Genomic DNA, 23,728 nt, shown 5'->3' with positions numbered 1-23,728 from the left:
CATGCACATCACCGGATGGTCTATACCAAAATCAGACTGAGTATATTCTTTGTAGCCAAAGATGAAAAAGTTCTATACAGTCAACAAAAACAAGACTGGGATCTGATTGTGGCTCAGATTATGAACTCCTTATTGCCAAATTCAGTCGTAAATTGAAGAAAATAGGGAAAACCACTAGACCATTCAGGTATGACCTAAATCAAATCCCTTAGGATTATACAGTGGAAGTGACAATAGAGTCAAGGGATTAAGTGATATTAAGATAGATAGAGTGCCCGAAGAACCATGAACAGAGGCTTGTGACATTGCACAGGAGCAGTGATCAAGACCATTACCAAGAAAAACAAAGGCAAAAAGGCAAAACGGTTGTCTGAGGAGGCCTTACAAATAGTTGAGAAAAGAAGAGAAGCAAAAGGCAAAGGAGAAATTTAACAGTCTGAATTCAGAGTTCCAAACTAGCAAGGAGAGATACGAAAGTCTTCCTTTGTGATCAGTGCAAAGAAACAGAAAACAATAGAATGGGAAAGACTAGAGATCTCTTTAAGAAAATTAGAGGAGCAGTCCTAAGACAGCAGAGGAATAGGACAGGCTGACCACTTTCTCCCCCACAAATTCATCGAAAGAACATTTGAATGCTGAGCAAATTCCACAAAACAACTTCTGAATGATGGCAGAGGACATCAGGCACCCAGAAAGGCAGTCACTGTCTTCGAAAGGAGATAGGACAAAATATAAATGATAAAAAGAGAGACAAAAGAGGTAGAGACAGAGATCCGTCCTGTGAAGGGAGTCTTAAAAAAGAAAAAAGTTTCCAAACACTAGGAAACACTCTCTTGCAGGTCTGTGGCAAGTCTTGGAATCCCAGAGGGCAACATAACCGGAAAAGTAAATAAACAAATAATTAAAACCCACAGATTACGTGCCTCAAGGCAACTCCCAGCAGAGAAGCAGCCCAGAGGCTCGAATTTGCCACTAGCAAGCAGGAGCTGGACAGGGAGGAGCAGGCTGCATTGCTTGGGGTAAGGACAAGGCCTGAATGCCCCAAGGGCAATCTGAGGGAACTAACTAATCTGAGTGAGATACCAACCCAGACTGTGGGATAGCCAGAAAGAGAGAGAGAGAGAGAGAGAGAGAGAGAGAGAGAGAGAGGAGAGAGAGAGAACTATCCAGCGAGAAGCCCTAACCTAAGACACTGCCAGGCCCACTCACAGAACAAAGGACTGAGCAGAGCTAGCAGCTGCGGACCAGCCCATCCCCCACCGGAGACAGGCTGGCGGGGGAAGCCAGAGCCCAAAAGGGGCAATCGCAGTCCCAGAGAAGCATCCTCTACCAAACTGCAAGGAGGCGTCGTTGCTACCCAACACTTTTTGGGATTCTGGACGGTCGACATCCACCGGGAGTGTCGCAGCCAGAGATCAGCCCCCCAGAAGAGACACACGACAAACCTGAGAAGGTGCACCCATTGTACACCCAGAAAACCAAGCAGCTGGGATGGGGGAGGCAATAAGACACACACCCCCACCTGGGGGTGACTGTGCTCACCAACCACCTGGTCACCTGAGCTGCTCAGACCCGGGAAGAGCACAAAACACAGGCCCAACTGAGTCTGTGCCTTTGTGGAGTACCCAAGAATCTGAACCTGAGCGACTTAGACCTGGGAAGTGCATACAACTCAGGGTCTGCCTCAGACAGTTCCCGGCAGAGCAACCTAGAGCCTGAGAAGTGTAGACCATGAAAGTACACACGCCATGAGCTGGGGGCAAACCCAGTGCAGCTGAAACACTGTGAGCACTCCCCACACACGCCAGTGATATTTGTTTGCAGTGTTCCTCCCTCCCCACAGCATGACTGAACAAGTGAGCCTAGAAAAGTGACCACCACTGCCCCCTTGTGTCAGGGTGGAAATTAGACACTGAAGAGACCAGCAAAGAGAAGCTAAAATAAAAAGAGGGAACCAATTTGGAAATGACAGATGCAGCAGATTAACACTCTGTAGTTAGCACCGACTACACAGGAAGGGGCCTACAGATCCTGAGAAGAAGTATAAGTCGGATCAAGAAACTATCTGAAAATGAACTGACCCCACACTGTCGGCAATGGCTCCAGAGAAATTCCCAGACATATTTTTACTATTATCATTTTTTAAATTAAAAAAAATTTTAAGTCCTCTATTACTCCTTTAATTTTCATTTTTATAACCTACTATTACCCTGCAAAAAAAAAAAAAGTCCCTATTTTGAAAGTAAACTTCATATATATATTTTATAATTTTTGTGACTTGGTTTTGTTTTTTTAATATTGTATTTTTGAGAATCTAACCTTTACTCTAGATTTTTAATCTTTGCTTTTTGGTATTTATTATCAATTTTGTACCTTTAAGAACCCAATCTTCAGTACCCATTTTTACTTGGGAGTGAGATTACTGGCCTGACTGCTCACTCCCTCTTTGGACTCTCCTTTTTCTCCACCAGGTTGCCTCTATCTCCTCCCTCCCCCTCTTCTCTTCTCTACCCAACTCTGTGAATCTCTTTGTGTGTTCTGGACGGTGGAGAACACTTAGGGAACTGATTACTGGCTGGATCTGTCTATCTCCTTTTCATTCCCCCCTTTATCCTCCTGGCCACCTCTGTCTCCTTCCTCCCTCTTCTCTTCTCTGTATAATTCGGTGAACATCTCTGAGTGGCCCAGACCGTGGAGCACACATAAGGAAGTGATTACTGGCTAGCTTGCTCTCGCCTCTTTTGATTCCTCCTCTTCTCCTGGTCACCTCTATCTCCCTCCTCCCTCTTGTCTTCTCCATGTAACTCTGTGAACCTCTCCAGGTGTCCCTCACTGTGGAGAAACTTTTCATCATTAACCTAGATGTTTTATCATCGGTATTGTATAGATGGAGAAGTCTTGAGGCTACTGTAAGAATAAGAATGAAAACCAGAGGCAGGAGGCTTAAGTCTAAACCCTGAGAATACCAGAGAACTCCTGACTCCAGGAAACATTAATCGATAAGAGCTCATCAAAAGCCTCCATACCTACACTGAAACCAAGCACCACCCAAGAGCCAACAAGTTCCAGAGCAAGACATACCATGCAAATTCTCCAGCAAAGCAGGAACATAGGCCTGAGCTTCAATATACAGGCTGCCCAAAGTCACACCAAACCCACTGACATCTCAATACTCACTACTGGACACTTCATTGCACTCCAGAGAAGAAATCCAGCTTCACCCACCAGAACACCAACACAAGCTTCCCTAACCAGGAAACCTTGACAAGCCACCCGTCCAACTCCACCCACAGAGAGGAACCTCCACAATAAAGAGGAATGACAAACTGCCAGAATACAGAAAGGCCACCCCAAACACAGCAATATAAACAAGATGAAAAGGCAGAGAAATACTCAGCAGGTAAAGGAACAGGATAAATGTCCACCAAACCAAACAAAAGAGGAAGAGATAAAGAATTCAGAATAATCATAGTGAAAATGATCCAAAATCTTGAAAACAAACTGGAGTTACAGATAAATAGCCTGGAAACAAAGATTGAGAAGATGTAAGAAATGTTTAACAAGGACCTAGAAGAATTTAAAAAGAGTCAATATATAATGAATAAAGCAATAAATGAGATCAAAAACACTCTGGAGGGAACCAACAGTAGAATAACAGAGGCAGAAGATAGGATAAGTGAGGTAGAAAATAGAATGTTAGAAATAAATGAAGCAGAGAGGAAAAAAAGAAAAAAGAATTAAAAGAAATGAAGACAACCTCAGAGACCTCTGGGACAATGTTAAATGCCCCAACATTTGAATCACAGGAGTCCTAGAAGAAGAAGACAAAAAGATCCCATGAGACAATACTTGAGGAGATAACAGGGAAGGAAATAGTCACCCAAGTCCAAGAAACCCAGAGAGTTCCAAACAGGATAAACCCAAGGCGAAACACCCCAAGACACATACTAATCAAATTAACAAAGGTCAAACACAAAGAACAAACATTAAAAGCAGCAAGGGAAAAACAACAAATAACACACAAGGGGATTCCCATAACGATAACAGCTGATCTTTCAATAGAAACTCTTCAGGCCAGAAGGGAATGGCAGGACATACTTAAAGTGATGAAATAGAAATACCTACAGCCCAGATTACTTGCCGGGGTCCAGCCCTGGTGGATCCAGGGAATTCGAAGCGGGGACGGCGTCGGCGAGGATCAGGAAAACAACTGCTTAATTAAACGTTAATTAAGGATATAAAAAGTAATAAAATAAGGATAGCTCAGTGAGGAAATTCAGTGGAGAAAAGAGGCTGAATAATTCAGCCAGAAGGTGAGAGAAAGAACGACATGGGGAGACCAAGTTTCGTTGAACAAGGCCCGCACTTTATTTTCCAAAGTAGTTTTTATACCTTAAGTTATGCATAGAGGATAATGGGGGAAGGGGTAGAGTCATGCAGTAAGCCAGGCTTTCTTCCTGCAAACTTATCATATGCAAAAGTTTAGGTGATTTGCATCATCTTCTGGCCCGGAGGCCTATTAACATTTTAAGACCCTTTCTTCAGAAAACTTATTTTTCTCTAAAGGTGATTAGTCAAGCGCCACCGTCCAAAAGCATTAAAGTTGCATTCCTATAGGGCAAAGGTGTGGTAGGCTGTAACAAGAAAAAGAACTCAAGGGTCCAAGGTTACAAATACTGCCAGGGACACAGCAGGTAAGGGATATGGAGACTTAGCAGCAAACATTGGCCCAACAAGTGAAAAACCCTTCACCAATACAATTTCTAATCAATCTTTTAACTGCTCAAAGGAATCTGTATTTAGACAGTTTAGAACATCTCATGCCTCTCACGGTTGGGAGGCTGTGAACAATCACATGTGGCCGGAAGAACCTATTCAGGCAGGCTAGAGGACTTCCAAAGGAGTTTGTAGGTTGAAACACTATCGCACCCAGAAACTTTATTAACTGGAGCTATAAGTTAACTTTTTTTTCAGAGAGAGGTAGTGGGGGACAGCCCCTCCGTAAAGTCAGAGGTGTAGGTGAGAGCACATAGCAGAAAGTAGGCAGACTCTGGTTTTGGGGGTAGATGCTCGAGAATTTCCAGGGGGACTCCTAAGGCTTGATCCCACCTTTGCGTATGCCGAGCCTCCTTCCTCATGACCTTTGCCATGGGCGAAGCTCCTGCTCCCGGCAATTACTGTACACAGTAAGGATCTCATTCAAATATGAAGGAGAAATCAAAAGCTTTACAGACAAGCAAAAGCTGAGAGAATTCAGCACCACCAAACCAGCTCTCCAACAAATGCTAAAGTTTTCTCCAGATAGGAAACACAGAAAGGGTGTATAAACTCGAACCCGAAACAACAAAGTAATGGCAACAGGATCATCAGTCAGTCAGTTCAATCACTCAGTCGTGTCCGACTCTTTGCAACCCCATGAATCGCAGCACGCCAGAACTCCCTGTCCATCACCAACTCCTGTAGTTCACTCAAACTCATATGCATCGAGTCGGTGATGCCATCCAGCCATCTCATCCTCTGTCGTCCCCTTCTCCTCCTGCCCCCAATCCCTCTCAGAATCAGAGTCTTTTCCAATGAGTCAACCCTTCGCATAAGGTGGCCAAAGTACTGGAGTTTCAGCCTCAGCATGAGTCCTTCCAATGAACACCCAGGACTGATCTCCTTTAGGATGGACTGGTTGGATATCCTTGTAGTCCAAGGGACTTATCAATAATTACCTTAAATATAAATGGGTTGAATGCCCCAACCAAAAGACAAAGACGGGCTGAATGGATACAAAAACAAGACCCCTATATATGTTGTCTACAAGAGACCCACCTCAAAACAAGGGACACATAGAGACTGAAAGTGAAGGGCTGGAAAAAGATACTCCACGCAAATAGAGACTCAAAGAAAGGAGTAGCAACACTTATATCAGATAAAATAGACTTTAAAATAAAGGCTGTGAAAAGAGACAAAGAAGGACACTACATAATGATCAAAGGATAAATCCAAGAAGAAGATATAACAATTATAAATATATATGCACCCAACATAGAAGCACCGCAATATGTAAGGCAAATGCTAACAAGTAAGAAAGGGGAAATTAACAATAACACAATAATAGTGGGAGACTTTAATATTCCACTCACACCTATGGATAGATAAGCTAAACAGAAATTTAACAAGGAAACACAAACTTTAAATTATACAATAGACCAGTTAGACCTAATTGATATCTATAGGACATTTCACCCCAAAACAATGAATTTCACCTTTTTCTCAAGTGCACATGGAACCTTCTCCAGGATAGATCAGAGCCGGGGCCATAAATCTAGCCTTGGTAAATTCAAAAAAAACTGAAATCATTCCAAGCATCTTTTCTGACCACAGTGCAGTAAGATTAGATGTCTACAGGAGTAAATTCCAAATGTTCAAGCTGGTTTTAGAAAAGGCAGAGGATCCAGAGATCAAATTGCCAACATCCATTGGATCATCAAGAAAGCAAGAGAAGTCCAGAAAAACATCTATTTCTGCTCTATTGACTATGCGAAAGCCTTTGACTGTGTGGATCACAATAAACTATGGCAAATTCTGAAAAATAGGAATACAAACACTGGGCTGGAAGAAACACAAGCTGGAATCAAGATTGCCAGGAGAAATATCAATAACCTCAGATATGCAGATGACACCACCCTTACGGCAGAAAGTGAAGAGGAACTAAAAAGCCTCTTGATGAAAGTGAAAGAGGAGAGTGAAAACGTTGGCTTAAAGCTCAACATTCAGAAAATGAAGATCATGGCATCTGGTCCCATCACTTCATGGGAAATAGATGGGGAAACAGTGGAAACAGTGTCAGACTTTATTTTTGGGGGCTCCAAAATCACTGCAGATGGTGGTGCAGCCATGAAGCTAAAAGACACTTAGTCCTTGGAAGGAAAGTTATGACCAACCTAGACAGCATATGAAAAAGCAGAGATATTACTCGGACAACAAAGGTCCGTCTAGTCAAGGCTATGGTTTTTCCTGTGGTCATGTATGGATGTGAAAGTTGGACTGTGAAGAAAGCTGAGCGCCGAAGAATTGATGCTTTTGAACTGTGGTGCTGGAGAAGAGTCTTGAGAGTCCCTTGGACTGCAAGGAGATCCAACCAGTCCATCCTAAAGGAGATCAGTCCTGGGTGTTCAATGGAAGGACTGATGCTAAAGCTGAAACTCCAGTACTTTGGCCACCTCATTAGAAGAGTTGACTCACTGGAAAAGACTCTGATGCTGGAAGGGATTGGGGGCAGGAGGAGAAGGGGACAACAGAAGATGAGATGGCTGGACGGCATCACTGACTCCAAGGACATGAGTCTGGATAGACTCCGGGAGTTGGTGATGGACAGGGAGGCCTGGCGTGCTACGATTCATGGGGTCGCAAAGAGTCAGACACGACTGAGCGACTGAACTGAACTGAACTGAACAGGAGAAAAACTATTAAAAATTCCAACACATGGAGGCTGAACAACACGCTGCTGAATAACCAACAAATCACAGAAGAAATCACTTAAGAAATCAAAATATGCATAGAAAAGAATGAAAATGAAAACACAACAACCCAAAACCTATGGGACACTGTAAAAGCAGTGCTAAGGAGGAAAGTTCATAGTAATACAGGCTTACCTCAAGAAACAAGAAAAAAGTCAAATAAATAACCTAACTCTACCCCTAAGCAACTAGAAAAGGAAGAAATGAAGAAGCCCAGGGTTAGTAGAAGGAAACAAATCTTAAAAATTAGGACAGATATAAATGCAAAAGAAACAAAAGAGACCATAGCAAAAATCAACAAAACCAAAAGCTGATTCTTTGAGAAGATAAATAAAATTGACAAACCATTAGCCAGAGTCATCAAGAAACAAAGGGAGAATAATCAAATCAAAAAAATTAGAAATGAAAGTGGAGAAATCACAACAGACAACACAGAAATACAAAGGATCAAAAGATACTATCAGCAACTTTATGCCAATAAAATGGACAACTTAGAAGAAATAGAAAATCTTAACAGACCCATCACAAGCACCAAAATTGAAACTGTAATCAGAAATCTTCCAGCAAACAAAAGCCCAGGGCCAGATGGCTTCACAGCTGAATTCTACCAAAAATTTAGAGAAGAGATAACACCTATCCTATTCAAACTCTTCCAGAAAATTGCAGAGGAAGGTAAACTTCCAAACTCATTCTATGAGGCCACCATCACCCTAATACCAAAACCTGACAAAGATGCCACAAAAAAAGAAAACTACAGGCCAATATCACTGATGAATATAGATGCAAAAATCCTTAACAAAATTCTAGCAAACAGAATCCAACAACATATTAAAAAGATCATACATCATGTCCAAGTGGGCTTTATCCCAGGGATGCAAAGATTCTTCAATATTTGCAAATCAATCAATGTAATACACCACATTAACAAATCGAAAGATAAAAAACCATATGATTATCTCAATAGATGCAGAGAAAGCCTTTGACAAAATTCAACATCTACTTATGATAAAAACCTCCAGAAAGTAGGAATAGAATAAACATACCTCAACATAATAAAAGCTATATATGATAACCCCACAACAAACATTATCCTCAATGGTGAAAATTTGAAAGCATTTCCCCTAAAGTCAGGAACAAGACAAAGATACCCGCTCTCACCACTACTATTCAACATAGTTTTGGAAGTTTTGGCCACAGCAATCAGCAGAAAAAGAAATAAAAGAATCCAGATTGGAAAAGCAGAAGTAAAACTCTCACTGTTTGCAGATGACATGATCCTCTACATAGAAAACCCTAAATACTCCACCAGAAAATTATTAGAGCTAATCAAATAGTCAAGTTGCAGGACATAAAATTAACACGCAGAAATCCCTTGCATTCCTATACACTAACAATAAGAAAACTGAAAGAGGAATTAAGGAAACAATTCCATTCACCATTGCAACGAAAAGAATAAAATACTTAATATATCCACCTAAAGAAACAAAAGACCTATATATAGAAAATTATAAAAGAATGATCAAAGAAATCAAAGAGGACACAAATAGATAGAGAAATATACCATGTTCATGTATTGGAAGAATCAATATAGTGAAAATAAGTATACCACCCAAAGCAATCTATAGATTCAATGCAATCCCTATCAGGTTACCAACAGTATTTTTCACAGAGCTAGAACAAATAATTTCACAATTTGTCTGCAAATACAAAAAACCTCGAATGGCCAAAGCAATCTTGAGAAAAAAGAATGGAACTGGAGGAATCAACTTGCCGGACCTCAGGCTCTACTACAAAGCTACAGTCATCAAGACAGTATGGTACAAAGACAGAAGTATAGATCAATGGAACAAAGCAGAAAGCCCAGAGATAAATCCACATGTATCTATGGACATCTTATCTTTGACAAAGGAGGCAAGAATATACAATGGAGAAAAGCCAATCTCTTTAACAAGTAGTGCTGGGAAAACTGGTCAACCACTTGTAAAAGAATGAAACTAGAACTCTTTCTAACACCATACACAAAAATAAACTCAAAATGGATTAAAGATCTAAATGTAAGATCAGAAACTATAAATTCCTAGAGGAAAACATAGGCAAAACACTCTCCGACATAAATCACAGCAGGATCCTCTATGACCCACCTCCCAGAGTAATGGAAATAAAAGCAAAAATAAACAAATGGGATCTAATTAAACTTAAACGCTTTTGCACAACAAAGGAAACTATAAGCAAGGTGAAAAGACAGGCTTCAGAATGGAAGAAATAATAGCAAATGAAGCAAGTGACAAAGATTTAATCTCAAAAATATACAAGCAACACCTGCAGCTCAATTCCAGAAAAATAAACGACCCAATCAAAAAATGGGCCAAAGAAATAAATCGACATTTCTCTAAAGAAGACATACAGATGGCTAACAAATACATGAAAAGATGCTCAACATCACTCATTATCAGAGAAATGCAAATCAAAACCACAATGAAGTACCATTTCACACCAGTCAGGATGGCTGCTATCCAAAAGTCTACAAGCAATAAATGCTGAAGAGGGTGTGGAGAAAAGGGAACCCTCTTACAGGAAATGCAAACTAGTACAGCCACTATGGAGAACAGTGTGGAGATTCCTTAAAAAACTGGAAATAGAACTGCCTTATGACCCAGCAATCCCACTGCTGGGCATACACATTGAGGAAACCAGAATTGAAAGAGACACATGTACCCCAATGTTCATCACAACACTGTTTATAATAGCCAGGACATGGAAGCAACCTAGATGTCCATCAGCAGACGAATGGAGAAGAAAGCTGTGGTACATATACACAAGGGAATATTAAAGAATACATCTGAATCAGTTCTAATGAGGTGGATGAAACCGGAGCCTATTATACAGACTGAAGTGAGCCAGAAAGAAAAACAGCAATACAGTATACTAACGCATATATATGGAATTTAGAAATGTGGTAACAATAGCCCTACATGCAAGACAGCAAAAGAGACACAGAAGTACAGAACAGTCTTTTGGACTCTGTGGGAAAGGGCGAGGGTGGAATGATTTGGGAGAATGGCATTGAAACATGTACATTATCATATGTGAAAGAGATTGCCAGTCCAGGTTCGATGCATGAGACAGGGTGCCCAGGGCTGGTGCACTGGGATGACCCAGAGGGATGGGATGGGGGAGTGAGGTGGGAGGGGGGTTCAAGATGGGGAACACATGTACACCCATAGCTGATTCATGTCAATGTATGGCAAAAACCACTACAATATTGTAAAGGAATTAGCTTCCAATTAAAATAAATAAATTTATATTGAAAAAATAAAGCACTATCATGAAAGAGGACATTAAAAAAAAAAAAAAGAAAAGAAAATTAGAGATACCAAGGGAACATTTCATCCAAAGATGGGCACAATAAAGGACAGAAATGATATGGAACTAACAGAAGCAGAAGATATTAAGAAGAGGTGGCAACAATCCACAGAAGAGGGTGTGTTCGTGTGTTCACTCACCTAGAGCCAGACATCCTGGAGTGCAAAGTCAAGTGGTCCTTAGGAAGCATCACTACAAACAAAGCTAGTGGAGGTGATGGATTCCCGCTGAGCTATTTCAAATCCTAAAAGATGATGCTGTTAAAGTGCTGCACTCAATATGCCAGCAAATTAGGAAAACTCAGCAGTGGCCAAGACTGGAAAAAGTCAGTGTTCATTCCAATCCCAAAGAAAGGCAATGCCAAAGAATGCTAAAACTACCATACAATTGCACTCATCTCACATTCTAGTAAAGTAATGCTCAAAATTCTCCAAACCAGGCTTTAATAGTACATGAACCGAGAACTTGCAGATATTTAAGCTGGATTTAGAAAGGCAGAGGAACCAGAGATCAAATTGCCAACATCTGTTAGATCATAGAAAAACCAAGATAGTTACAGAAACACTTCTGCTCCTGCTTTACTGACTACACCAAAGTCTTTGTGCGGATCACTACAACTGTGGAACATGCTTAAACGATAGGAATACCAGACCACCTTACCTGCCTCCTGAGAAATCTGTATGTAGGTTAAGAAGCAACAGTTAGAACCAGACATGGAACAATGGACTGGTTCCAAATCGAGAAAGGAGTACGTCAAGGCTGCATATTGTCACACTGCTTATTCAACATCAAGCAAAATGCTGGGCTGGATGAAGCACAAGCTGGAATCAAGACTTCGGGGACAAATATCAATAACCTCAGATATGCAGATGACACCACCCTTATGGCAGAAAGCAAAGAGGAACTAAACAGCCTCTTGATGAAAGTGAAAGAGTTGAGTGAAAAATCTGGCTTAAAACTCAACATTCATAAAACTAAGATCATGGCACCCAGTCATGCCTTGATACCAACACTTGATCCCTTGATCCATCTGGTCCCATCACTTCATGGCAAAGAGATGGGGAAATAATGGAAACAATGACAGACTTCATTTTCTTGGGCTCCAAAATTACTGGAGCTAGTGAGTGACTGCTGCCATGAAATTAAAAGACGCTTGCTCCTTGAAGAAAAGCTACGACCAACCAAGACAGCATATTAAAAAGCAGAAACATTAGTTTGTTGACTAAGGTCCATCTAGTCAAAGCTATGGTTTTTTCCAGTAGTCATGTATGGATGTGAAAGTTGGACCATAAAGAATGCTGAGCACCGAAGAACTGCTGCTTTTGAACTGTGGTGTTGGAGAAGACCCTTCAGAGTCCCTTGGACTGCAAGGAGATCAAACTAGTCAATCCTAAAGGAAATCAGTCCTCAATATTCATTGGAAGGACTGTTGCTGATGCTGAAACTCCAATACTATGGCCACCTGATGAGAAGAACTCACTCACTGGAAAAGACCCTGATGCTGGGAAAGATTGAAGGCAGAAGGAGTAGAGGACAACAAAGGATGAGCTGGTTGGGTGGCATCACCAACTCAATGGACATAAGTTTGAGCAAGCTCCGGGAGTAGGTGACAAACAGGGAAGCCTGGCTGCATGCAGTCCATAGGGTCGCAAAGAGTCGGACATGACTGAGCAACTGAACTCAACTAGACTAAGGGTGCTACACTTGCGTAGAAGAAAAGCTGTTTTGTTTTTTTTTCTACTTTGCACAAAGGCACCAAATATATTACTGAATTGGTAAGAGAGAAACATAAATCCACAAAGGTCAAAAAAGATGTCTAGGCCGAAAATGAAAGACATTCAGACTGACAACTAGAGAACCTGAGCTTATTTGAAGGACCAAGCCTATGATATACCCAATATGAGGACTCCAATAAGAAACTCTTACACCCTTAGAGATAAAGTGAACTGGAGGGATAAAAAAAAAAAAAACAAAAAAAAAAACAAAAAAAACCAACCCTGCTCTAGACAAAGAAAGACAAAACAGGAAGTTGTCTAACTTGACTTCAACGTTAGTCACAGAATAGGGGGAAAACCCTCAAGTCAGACCTCCCATGGTTTGTGGCCTAAATATAGACTACCAGTGTGATATGAAAAACTTTATTCTAAAGAAGCAGTTTAAATGGTATTGAGGTGACAGTCCTCCTCCACTTCATTTTGTAAATGAACTAAACATTTAAATCAAAAGACAGAGATGGTCAGAAGTGATTTTTTTTTTTTAAGGAATAACTGTACCGTAATGGCAGAAAGCAAAGAGGAACTAAAGAGCCTCTTGATGAAGGTGAAACAGCAGAGTGAAAAGCTGGCTTAAAACTCAACATTCAAAAAACTAAGATCATGGTATCTGGTTCTACCACTTCATGGCAAATAGATGGAATCTGGTTCTACCACTTCATGGCAAAAAAATGGAAATGGTGACAGAATTTATTTTCTTGGGCTCCAAAATCACTGGATGGTGAGTGACTGCAGCCATGAAATTACAAGATGCTTGCTCCTTGGAAGAAAAGCTATGACAAACCTAGACAGCATATTAAAAAGCAGAGACATCACTTTGCCAACAAAGGTCCATCTGGTCAAGGCTTTGGTTTTTCCAGTGGTCATGTATGGATGTGAGAGTTGGACTGTGAAGAAAGCTGAGCGCTGAAGAATTGATGCTTTTGAACTGTGGTATTGGAGAAGACTCTTAAGAGTCCCTTGGACTGCAAGGAGATCAAGCCAGTCCATCCTAAAGGAAATCGGTCCTGAATATTCCTTGGAAGGACTGATACTGAAGTTGAAACTCCAATACTTTAGCCACCTGATGCAAAGAACTGAGTCATTGGAAAAAACCCTGATGCTTGAAAAGATCAAAGGCAGGAGGAAAAGGGGATGACAGAAGATGAGGTGGTTGGATGGTACCACTGACTCAATGGACATAAGTCTGGGAGACAGTGAAGGACCAGGAAGCCTGGTGTGCTGCAGTCCATGGGGTCACAGTCAGACATGACTGAGCAACTGAACAAGAACAACAAATACACCATCTACAAGAGACACACTCTAAAAATAAAGACACAGACTGAAAGTAAATGGATGGTGAAGGATAGCCCATGTAAACAGAAAGCACGGGACAGTACTGGATAAAAGGATCAATTAGTAAAGAAGACAATAAAAGTCTAAATGAAGCAAAAATTGAAAATTAAAAGTAATACGGACTATTCCTGGAGAAAGAAATAGCAACCCACTCCAGTATTCCTGCCTGGGAAATCCCATGGACAGATGAGCCTGCCAGGCTATAGTTCCTGGGGTCACAAAGAGTCAGATATGACTTAGTGATTAAAAACAATTGACTATTCCACAATCGTATTTGGAGGTTTAATACTTCTTTCTCTGTAAATAAAAGAAATAAACACAAAGAAAAATGAAAACAAAGAATACCTGCATAATACTAATACTATTAATCGTCTTGACTTAATTTCTATTTAGTGCTACTATACCCAATTATGGTAAAGTGTATATGCTTTTCAAGTGTACATGGTATGTTTGCCATGATAGACCATATGCTTCATCATAAAACAAGTCTTAATAAACTTAATATCTGAAATCATACAAAATTATTTTGCCCAAGATAGAATTAAATTTGAAATCAGGAACAATAAGATAACTAGGAAGATCCAAATATTTTATTTAGAATATAAAAGCATACTTCTAATAATCCATAAAGTAACAAAGAAATAAGAGACTAGAAAATATCTTAACTAAATGATAATGAAAATAAAAGATCAAAATTCATGATATACAGCTAAAGCAATGCTTAAACCAGAATTTATAGCTTTAAATGTTTTTAATTAGAAAATTACAAAAAATCTAAAAATTAAAGATGTGACACTTCCATCCAAAATTTGAAAAGATGAAGTAAAATCAAAAGTATAGGGTAGAAAATAAGAAATCTTCCTCCCAAAACACTCAGGAAATAAAAAATAAACAAAAAAATTTTTTTTAATCAGTGAAACTAAGAGCTGATTTCTGGAAATAATTAAGAAAATTGATAAATATCCAGTCAGTCTATCAGGGAAAAAGAGAAAAAGCAAAAATTATCAAATGGATGAAGTTGGGGAAAAGGTACAAACTTTCAGTTATAAAAATAAATGTCATGAGGATGTAATATATAGCATGGTAACACTGTATTGCATATTCAAAAGCTGCTAAAACAGTAGATCTTGCCAAAAATTCTCACCACACACAAAAAAATGTGTAATCATGTACAGTGATGGATGTTAACTAGACTTTTTCTGGTGATTCTTTCCCAATATATACAATACCAAATCATTACATGGTACATCTCAAACTAGTATGTGGCAAGTGTACCTCAATTTTTAAAATAGGAAGAATGGAAGAAAGTACATCACTTCAGATCCCATAGACATTAAAATAATAATAATGGAGTATTAGAAATAACTTTATTGCAGTAAATTTAAAATTAGAGTCATCCTTGAAAGACATAAATGATTAGATTTGATCCCAAGTGCAAGAGGAAATAGGAACAGTTCCATATCAATTAACAAAATTTCATTCATAATGATAAATCTTCCAGGCCCACTGGTTTCACTGATGAATTCTATCAAACTCTAAAGAAATAATACCAGTATTACACAGACTCTTTCAGAAAATAAAGGAGGCAGAAACACTTCTTGACTCAATTTATATTTTATGAGGCCAGTATTACCCTGTTACCAAAACCAAAGTCATCATAAAAAAAAAGAAAACTAAAGACAAATATCCTTCATGAACATCAACATAAAATAAAATTTTTGCAAACTGAATCTAACACTATATAAGAGAACAATATCATAACCAAGTAGGATTTATCCTAGGAATATAAAGTCTGTTTAACAGGAAAATCAATTAATGTAATTTATTACATTAGTAAAATGAAAAAGAAAACAAAGTTCATTTGAGTAGGTACAAAAAAAGCATTCAAAGAAATTTATGCCCCATTCATTATAAATAATCTAAGAAACAGAAGGGAACTTCACCAAATTTATTATCAATGATAAGAGGGATTAATGCTGTCTTTATGTACAAACAGAAACAAGGCCAGAATATCCATTCTTATCACTTTTTTTCAATACTCTACTGAAGGTCCTACCAGTTGAAGGAATAAGGAGAGAAACAGAAATAAACGGCATGAAGATAAGACATAAAACTGTCTTTACTTTAGGTGACATTAGCATATAAAATAATCCTAACAAGTCTACCAAAAAAATCTATTTAAACTATTAAGTAAATTTAGTAGTCACAGAACACAAAGACAAAAATCAATTCTGGACTTACATAGGATAGTAGAGAATAATCAAAATTTATAATAGCATCAAAAATATATAGTGATAAATTCAATAAAAGATTTTTAACAGCTGTGAACTGAATACAGTAAAACAAAAATTTAAAACACCTACATGAGTGTAGCAAGATACCATGTCCATGAACTGGATATTAAGATGGCCCAAACTGATACACAGATTGAGGCAACCTCAATCAAACTGATGAGTTTTTTTAAAGAAATTGACAAGTTGATGCTAAAATTAAGACAAGAGCAAAAGATGCAGAACACAAAACTATTCTGAGAAAGAAGAACAAGACTGAAAGACTTAAATTACCTGATTTGAAGACTTATAAAGTTATAGTAAGCAAGACAGCATAATATTGGCATAAGGATAGACATTTAGATCTATGGTACAGAACAGAGTCCAGTAACAGACCCTAGATTTCTATGGTCAACTGATTTTTGACAAAGGTACAGAATAATACAAAAGGGAAAAAAGTCTTTTCAGCAAATGTTGCTAGAATTTGATAGCCATATGTGTTGGGGAGGAGGCCTTATTCTTCTTACCTCACATCATTCACAAAAATTAATTCAAAGTGGATCACAGACCTGAACATAATAGCTAAAATTATTAAACTTTTAGAAGAAAAATATAAAACCTATTTGTAACTTCAGTTACACATATTTCTTCAATACAAAAACCATAAAGCCATAAATAAAAAACTGAAAATGCAGATAATCAAAATGTACAACTTCTGCTCTCTGAAACAGTTAAAAAGTTTCAACAGTTAAAACTTAACTCTTTAAAAGTTTAACTCTTAAGAGTTAAAAAGACAAACGACAGGAAGAAAATATTTGTAAACATGAATGTGAAAAATGGACTGTATACAGAATATAAAAACACTTAGAATTTCAATAAGACTATGTACAAAAGAACAAACAACCCAATATAAAAAGGGGAAAAAATGTGAACAGACATTTCACAAAGGAAGATATAATAATGGCCTAAAAGAGCACAACTTCTTTAATTATCAAGGAAATTCAAAATACAACCACAGTGAGATACTATTCCTATATACCCAGTAGAATGGCTGAAAGTAAGAAGACAATATCAAATGATGATGAAGATGTGAAGCAATCTTAATGGAAATGAAAAATGGTACACTTCATAAAATAGCATAGCAGTATCTTATAATATTAACACACATTTCTCACATGACCCCACAATTTGTCTCAGGTATTTACCCAAGAGAAAGGAAAATTTAGGTACAAAGACTTGTCTGCAAGTGGTCATAGCACCATTATTCATAAGTCAATTAAAACTGGAAGTGTAACTTAAGAGGTAAACAGCTGAACAAAGTAAAAAGAAAACCATACTATACAATACTACTCAGCAATAGAAAGGAACAAAATATTTACATATACAAAATATTTGAATCTCAAAAGCATTATCCTAAGGAAACAAAGTGTTTACAAAAGACCTCCTACTGTATAATTTCATTTATATAGAAATCTAAAAGAAATGAACCATAGTGACAAAAATCAGTGGTTATCTGGACCAAGCATTACGGAATGGAATTGAAGGGCATATGAAAATTATTTAGAGTGAAAGAAGTGTTTTCAATCTTGAATGTGCTGTTAGTTACACGGCTATGTATCTGCTAAATTCATCAAACTGTACACTCAGAAAAAAAAAAGGAAAAAGATATTAAAAACTCTTAATACAGACAAGCAAGGGGTTCATTTTTCTAAAATATAAAGAGCTGTGAAAAACCAATTTAAAAAAACCTAACAAAACAAATGAGCCAAAAAATGAGTAATTCTTTTTACAGAAAAAGACCAAACAGTTCTTAAACAATGTTTAACATCACTAATATGAGAATGGAAAATTAGATTGAGAAATCATTTTTCACCTGTAAGACTGCCAGAAATTCAAAAGTTTAGTAATAACTGTCCTGGGAAGACAATAAAATGGAACTCTCATAGATTGCTGATGGACAAGTAAATTGGTATAGTCCTTACAGAGAATAATTTGGAAATATTTATAAAAATTACAAATACATTATTCCTATCTCCCAGAAGTAGTTTTGCTCTTGGAAATTATCCTACAGACACGTTTGCATAAATATAAACTGACAAGTACAAAGTTAATCTGTACAAGTACAGGTTAACTTTAGTATACTTTAGTATGCTGCTGCTGCTAAGTCGCTTCAGTCGTGTCTGACTCTGTGCGACCCCATAGACGGCAGCCCACCAGGCTCCCCCGTCCCTGGGATTCTCCAGGCAAGAACACTGGAGTGGGTTACCATTTCCTTCTCCAATGCATGAAAGTGAAAAGTGAAAGTGAAGTCACGCAGTCGTGTACGACTCTTCGCGACCCCATGGACTACAGCCTACCAGGCTCCTCCGTCCATGGGATTTTCCAGGCAAGAGTACTGGAGTGGGGTGCCATTGCCTTCTCCGATACTTCAGTATACTTTAGTATTAACTTTAGTATTACTATAAAGTAATTTGTACAAGTACAAAGTTAAAACTAATAGCATTAGTTTTAATAGCAGAAGATGACAAACAATTCAAATGACTCTCAGCAGTGGAGAGAACAGTTAATTAAATTATGATACACTAAAAAAATAAAATATTGTTCATCTTTAAAAAAGTATTCTCCATTTGAGAATAACTATAAAATACATTGTTAAATGAGAAAAAGCAAGGAGTAGAACATGAGTGTGGTATGCCACATTCCATGTAAGACTGGATAAGAACTCGCATATCATTAACTGTATATGCAAACAGAAAATTTTGAAAGATGCAAAACTAGCAAGAATCATAATTTGTGAGAGTGAAGAATAGGAAGACAGATTACAAGACTGAAACAGAACACATTTTAATTTCTTTTTTTCTGGACAATGTAAATATAACATCTCTTCAAAAGTTAGGTGAGTTAATCAAAATTTGATATGAAAACTAAGAGAACAGACACATTAGTTATATGTAAAGACAGGTCACAAACTTGAGGCAATATTCACAATTTAAACAACTAAAAGATTAGTGTTAAAACATTGTAAAGCACTCCATCAGCAAGAGAAAGACCAATAAACCAAATGATGAGGAGAATGAAAAGTCATGAACATATATATCACTGATGACGACAGCAAAGTCAATAAACATAAAACACTAAATATCATTAATAATCATAGAAGTGAAAAGTAAAATATGTGTGAGGTATATTACCTCAACTAGCCTGACAAAAAGTTTAACATTATGAGCTGTTGGTGAGGAACTGGATCAAAATGGGTGGGATATAAAGTAGTATAATCACTGTTTGTAAAATATAGTTTGGCATGACCTACTGAAGCTATGTAATGAATACATATAACAAGCTTTACCCATTGACAAGAAATGCATCAATAAATTGCAGCACTACAGCAGTACAAATAAAGGAACTATATCTACAGCACCAATATAAACTCTCATATACACAACACAGAAAAAATGAAGCAAGTTGTAAAAGAATAAATACATTTTGATTCTATTTTTATAAAGTTCAAAAATATGCAAAACTATGCATTATTTTCAGAATATATATCTATATGCAACTTAGCAGCAGCAGCAGCAGCAGTAAAACTATGAAGAAAAGGCATCAACTGATAAACAGCAAGCATTTTCTGCTGGCAGAAAAAAGTCAACAGCAAAGGTTGGTATTGACCTGCTATTTAAGTTATGTGAAGGTGTTTTTACTGCTACTATATCAATACTTAGATGTATTTGATATTTAATAATTTTCAAAACTCTACTAAAGAAAGAAATCAATCATGAAGATGAAATGCTATGAAACAACATGCTAGTTCTCCCTCATTTAATTCATAAAGAGAGGCATGGAAGAGAACATTTAAAGAAGGCTAACTATTTCTCTATCCAGACCCTCAGCAGTACTATATGATTCAAAAAGCAAAACAGAAAATGAACAAAAGGCATTTTAAGACGACATCTTGTAAACATATATAGGATAATTTTCAAAGAATTTTTTTAAAGAGTTTAGATGGAAAAATCACTGAAAGTTTGACTATCATCACTTACTACTCACTTTCCAAACAAGATAAAATCAACAAACATGAAAGAAAAAGAAAAACATCCTTGAACTATAATCAAACTGCCTTCTATTAGAAATACATACAGCCAGTTCCATTCTCATAAGTCATCTCATCTAAAAATCTGAAAAGTGTATTTAATTTCCTATTTTCCAGAAAGGATTTAAGGAAATACAGAGAAATAAATCTTTCTTCAGTAAAGAATGAAAAATAAAGAGGAAATTGTGAAACTAAAATATAATAATAAAATAAAGCCATGATGAAGGCTAATAAACAAATATAAAACCATGATGAGGTCTTATGTAACTTTTAACTGGCCAACATTGGGCTCAAAATTTTTAGTCAGCTATAGCTAAGAAGGAAACATAATTACTTAAAAGACAGTTATAAGTTAATAAACTCTACTCAAAGATCATCATCAGCTTTTTTTAATACTGATTCCAGAGAGAAATATTCCCTGCAAATCTTATAAGAATTAAAATCATCAAGCCACCAAAATACCCAGAAGGTTAATAAAATTAATTGATGACTAGAAGAACAGAAATTGGGGAAATAAATAAAAATAAATTACAATAAAATTATTAAATAAATTGATTAATGAAGCTACTTAAAATTCAACATAATACCCTAAATAGTCATATAAAATGTACTGACCTTCCTGAATTGCCATGTCCACAGGTACTCTGGAAGCTGAATGCAGAAGTTTTTGGTAATTCTGTGCATTTTGATCAAACAACTGTACGAGAAGAGTACATGTCTTTTCATATTCACATCTGCTGACAGTGCACAGCTGCTCCAACTGCTGAAACACAGTGGTGGTGTCATCCAGCGGGTCATCTAAATGATCTCTGCAAACACATAATAGGAAGACAGACAACATTAGAATGAAACATACTTTTACTCACCACAAATAAATTCTATTTAAGTTAAATCAAAATTCTATCATGGATAAAGAAATAAAAGACACTGAAGGTAAGATGTAAAATGTCTATAATTGAAAACATGATTATGTATATAAAAGTACCTAAGAAACTATATGAAAGCTACTCATATTAACAGGTGAGTTTACAAAGTTGCTAGCATACAGATCAATATACAGAACTCATTACCATATACTAACATAAACAAATGGAAATGTAAATCTGAAAAATATTACCTTCGAAAGGCACCAGAAAACATAAAATACTAATTAAATCTTAATTAAATATATGTAAAGATTTAAAGACTGAATACTATAAAACCCTGATGAAAGAAATAATAGCTAAATAAAAGATAAACACGCTTATTGCCTGAAAGACTCAATATTGCTGAGATGTCAATTCTTCCACCAAATTAATAAATTATACAAATTCAGTGAAATCATAGTCAAAATTCCAGAAGGACATTTTTTGTAGATACTGACAAGATGATCCTAAAATTTAAGCAAAAGAAGAGCCAAAGTAATTTTTAAAAGGGAAAAGCAAGGTGGAAGACTCACACTACCTGATCTCAAAGCTTATTATAAGGCTACAGTACTCAAGGCAGGGTATTAGCAGGAGAAACATATAGATTAATGAAAATAGAGTCCAGAAATAGAACCATACATATGTGATCAATTAATTTTTGGAAACAATGTAAAGACAACTCAATGGAGAAAGGAGAGTCTTTTCCACAAATGGTGTTAGGGATAACCAGTTTTCAATATGCATAAAGGAAAAAAAGGAAAAAAAAGAACATGGAGACTTACCCTGTATCAGATACAAAAGTTAACTCAAAATGGATTATGGACCCGAATTTAAATTCTAAAAGTATAAAACTTCTAGAAGAAAAAAATTAAGGATAAATTGGACTTCATGAAACTTTAAAACTCTTGCTCTTCAAAAGGCTCTGTTAAGGAAATGAAGAGGCAAGCAATGGACTGGAAAAAATATTTGCAAAACACATATGATAAAGACTTGTGACCAAAGTGGACCAACCTCTCAAATCTCAATGTAAGAAAACAAACAACCCAATCAAAAAATGGGCAACAGATTTGACAGGTATTTTACCAAAGAGTATATAGAAATGGTAAATAAGCACAAAAAGATGCTCACCATTATTAGTCATTGAAAGTGAAGTCGCTTAGTCATGTCCAACTCTTTGCGACCCCAGGGACTGTGGCCCACCAGGCTCCTCCGTCCGTGGGATTCTCCAGGCAAGAGTACTGGAGTGGGTTGCCATTTCCTTCTCCAGGAGATCTTCCCAACCCAGGGATCGAACCCAGGTCTCCAGTATTGCAGGCAGATGCTTTACCATTTGAGCCACCAGGGAAGCTCTATTAGTCATTAAGGGAATGCAATTTAAACCAACAATGAGGCATCCCATCTATCAGAATGACTAAAAGTTTTTAAAACTGACTGTCAAGTGCTGATGAGGATGCAAAGCAACTGGATCTTTCATAAACTGCTGGTAGGAATGCAGAACAAAATGGGCACTTTGGAAAATGGTTTGGCAATTTCTTTTAAAGTGAAATACACATTTACCTAGCAACCCAGATCTCACACCTAGGTATTTACCCAGGAGAAATAAAAACTTACATTCATACAAAAATCTGTATAGGAACACTTAAACAGAAAGAATCCAAAAGATGAATGGATTAATAAGCTATGATATATTCATAAAATGAAATACTATTCAGAATAAAAAGTAAAGAACTACTGACATAAAATGGAAAAATTTCAAATGCATTATGCCAAGGGACAGAAGCCAGACTAAAGGGCTACACACTGTATGATTTCATTTACGCAGCATTCAAAAGAGGCAAAAATTTTAGGGAAACAAAACAGATTAATAATTGCTAGAGGCTAAGGATCGGGAAAGGTCTGACTACAAAGGAACCTAAAAAAACTTTCTAGGGTGATGGAACTATTTTATATTTCGATTGTATCGTTAGTTAAACACAAATGTATACATTTGTCAGAATTCACAAAACTGAAAAAGGTCAAATTTTACCACAGGTAAATTATACTTCCATTTTAAAAAAATTCCAAGATGCAGAAGATGAAAATTCAACAAAAACATTTAGTTTTCAATACCTCACAACTACGGCAACAGATTCCAAGCGAGAAGTGATAAAGGCCTTCGTGATTTCTGGCGCGTAAGTGTCTAATAAGTGGGGTTCAGTTGATTTCACAAAAGGAACTGATGCTACCATCCTTTGCCACAGAGTTAATAAATAATGAACACTGTTGGGAGCAAATTCCCAATGCTACAAAAAAATAAAGCAAATGTTATTTAAACTGGTATCATATCTTCCTAGAATAAGAACTCCAGAGGCAAAATAACTAAACATACACTTAAAACTAAACTTGTTCTGATTATAACACTAATGAACATTTAACATAGCAAATTTTAAATCTTTGTGAACATCCTTCTAATCTTCTTTCCATGAATATTTTTTAACAGAGCTGATAT

At 37.1% G+C, this 23,728-nt stretch overlaps 1 protein-coding gene across 5 annotated transcripts in view; it reads right to left on the bottom strand.

Annotated features, from left to right (window-relative positions):
- Positions 1–23,728, bottom strand: part of RANBP17 (RAN binding protein 17) — a 363,628-nt gene that overhangs the window by 294,259 nt on the left and 45,641 nt on the right. For all 5 annotated transcript variants that reach the window (XM_055555070.1, XM_055555073.1, XM_055555071.1 and 2 more), the window contains 2 exons: positions 23,350–23,522; positions 20,951–21,144 (listed from right to left, as the gene is read on the bottom strand). In XM_055555070.1, coding sequence (XP_055411045.1) covers positions 20,951–21,144; positions 23,350–23,522 — 367 coding nt within the window. The remainder of the gene's footprint in view (positions 1–20,950; positions 21,145–23,349; positions 23,523–23,728) is intronic.

This window comes from Bubalus kerabau, chromosome 18 (assembly GCF_029407905.1).
Source record: "Bubalus kerabau isolate K-KA32 ecotype Philippines breed swamp buffalo chromosome 18, PCC_UOA_SB_1v2, whole genome shotgun sequence".
NCBI lineage: Eukaryota > Metazoa > Chordata > Mammalia > Artiodactyla > Bovidae > Bubalus > Bubalus kerabau.
Note: the sequence above shows the minus strand (reverse complement) of the source record. Positions and strands in the feature narration are given on the sequence as shown.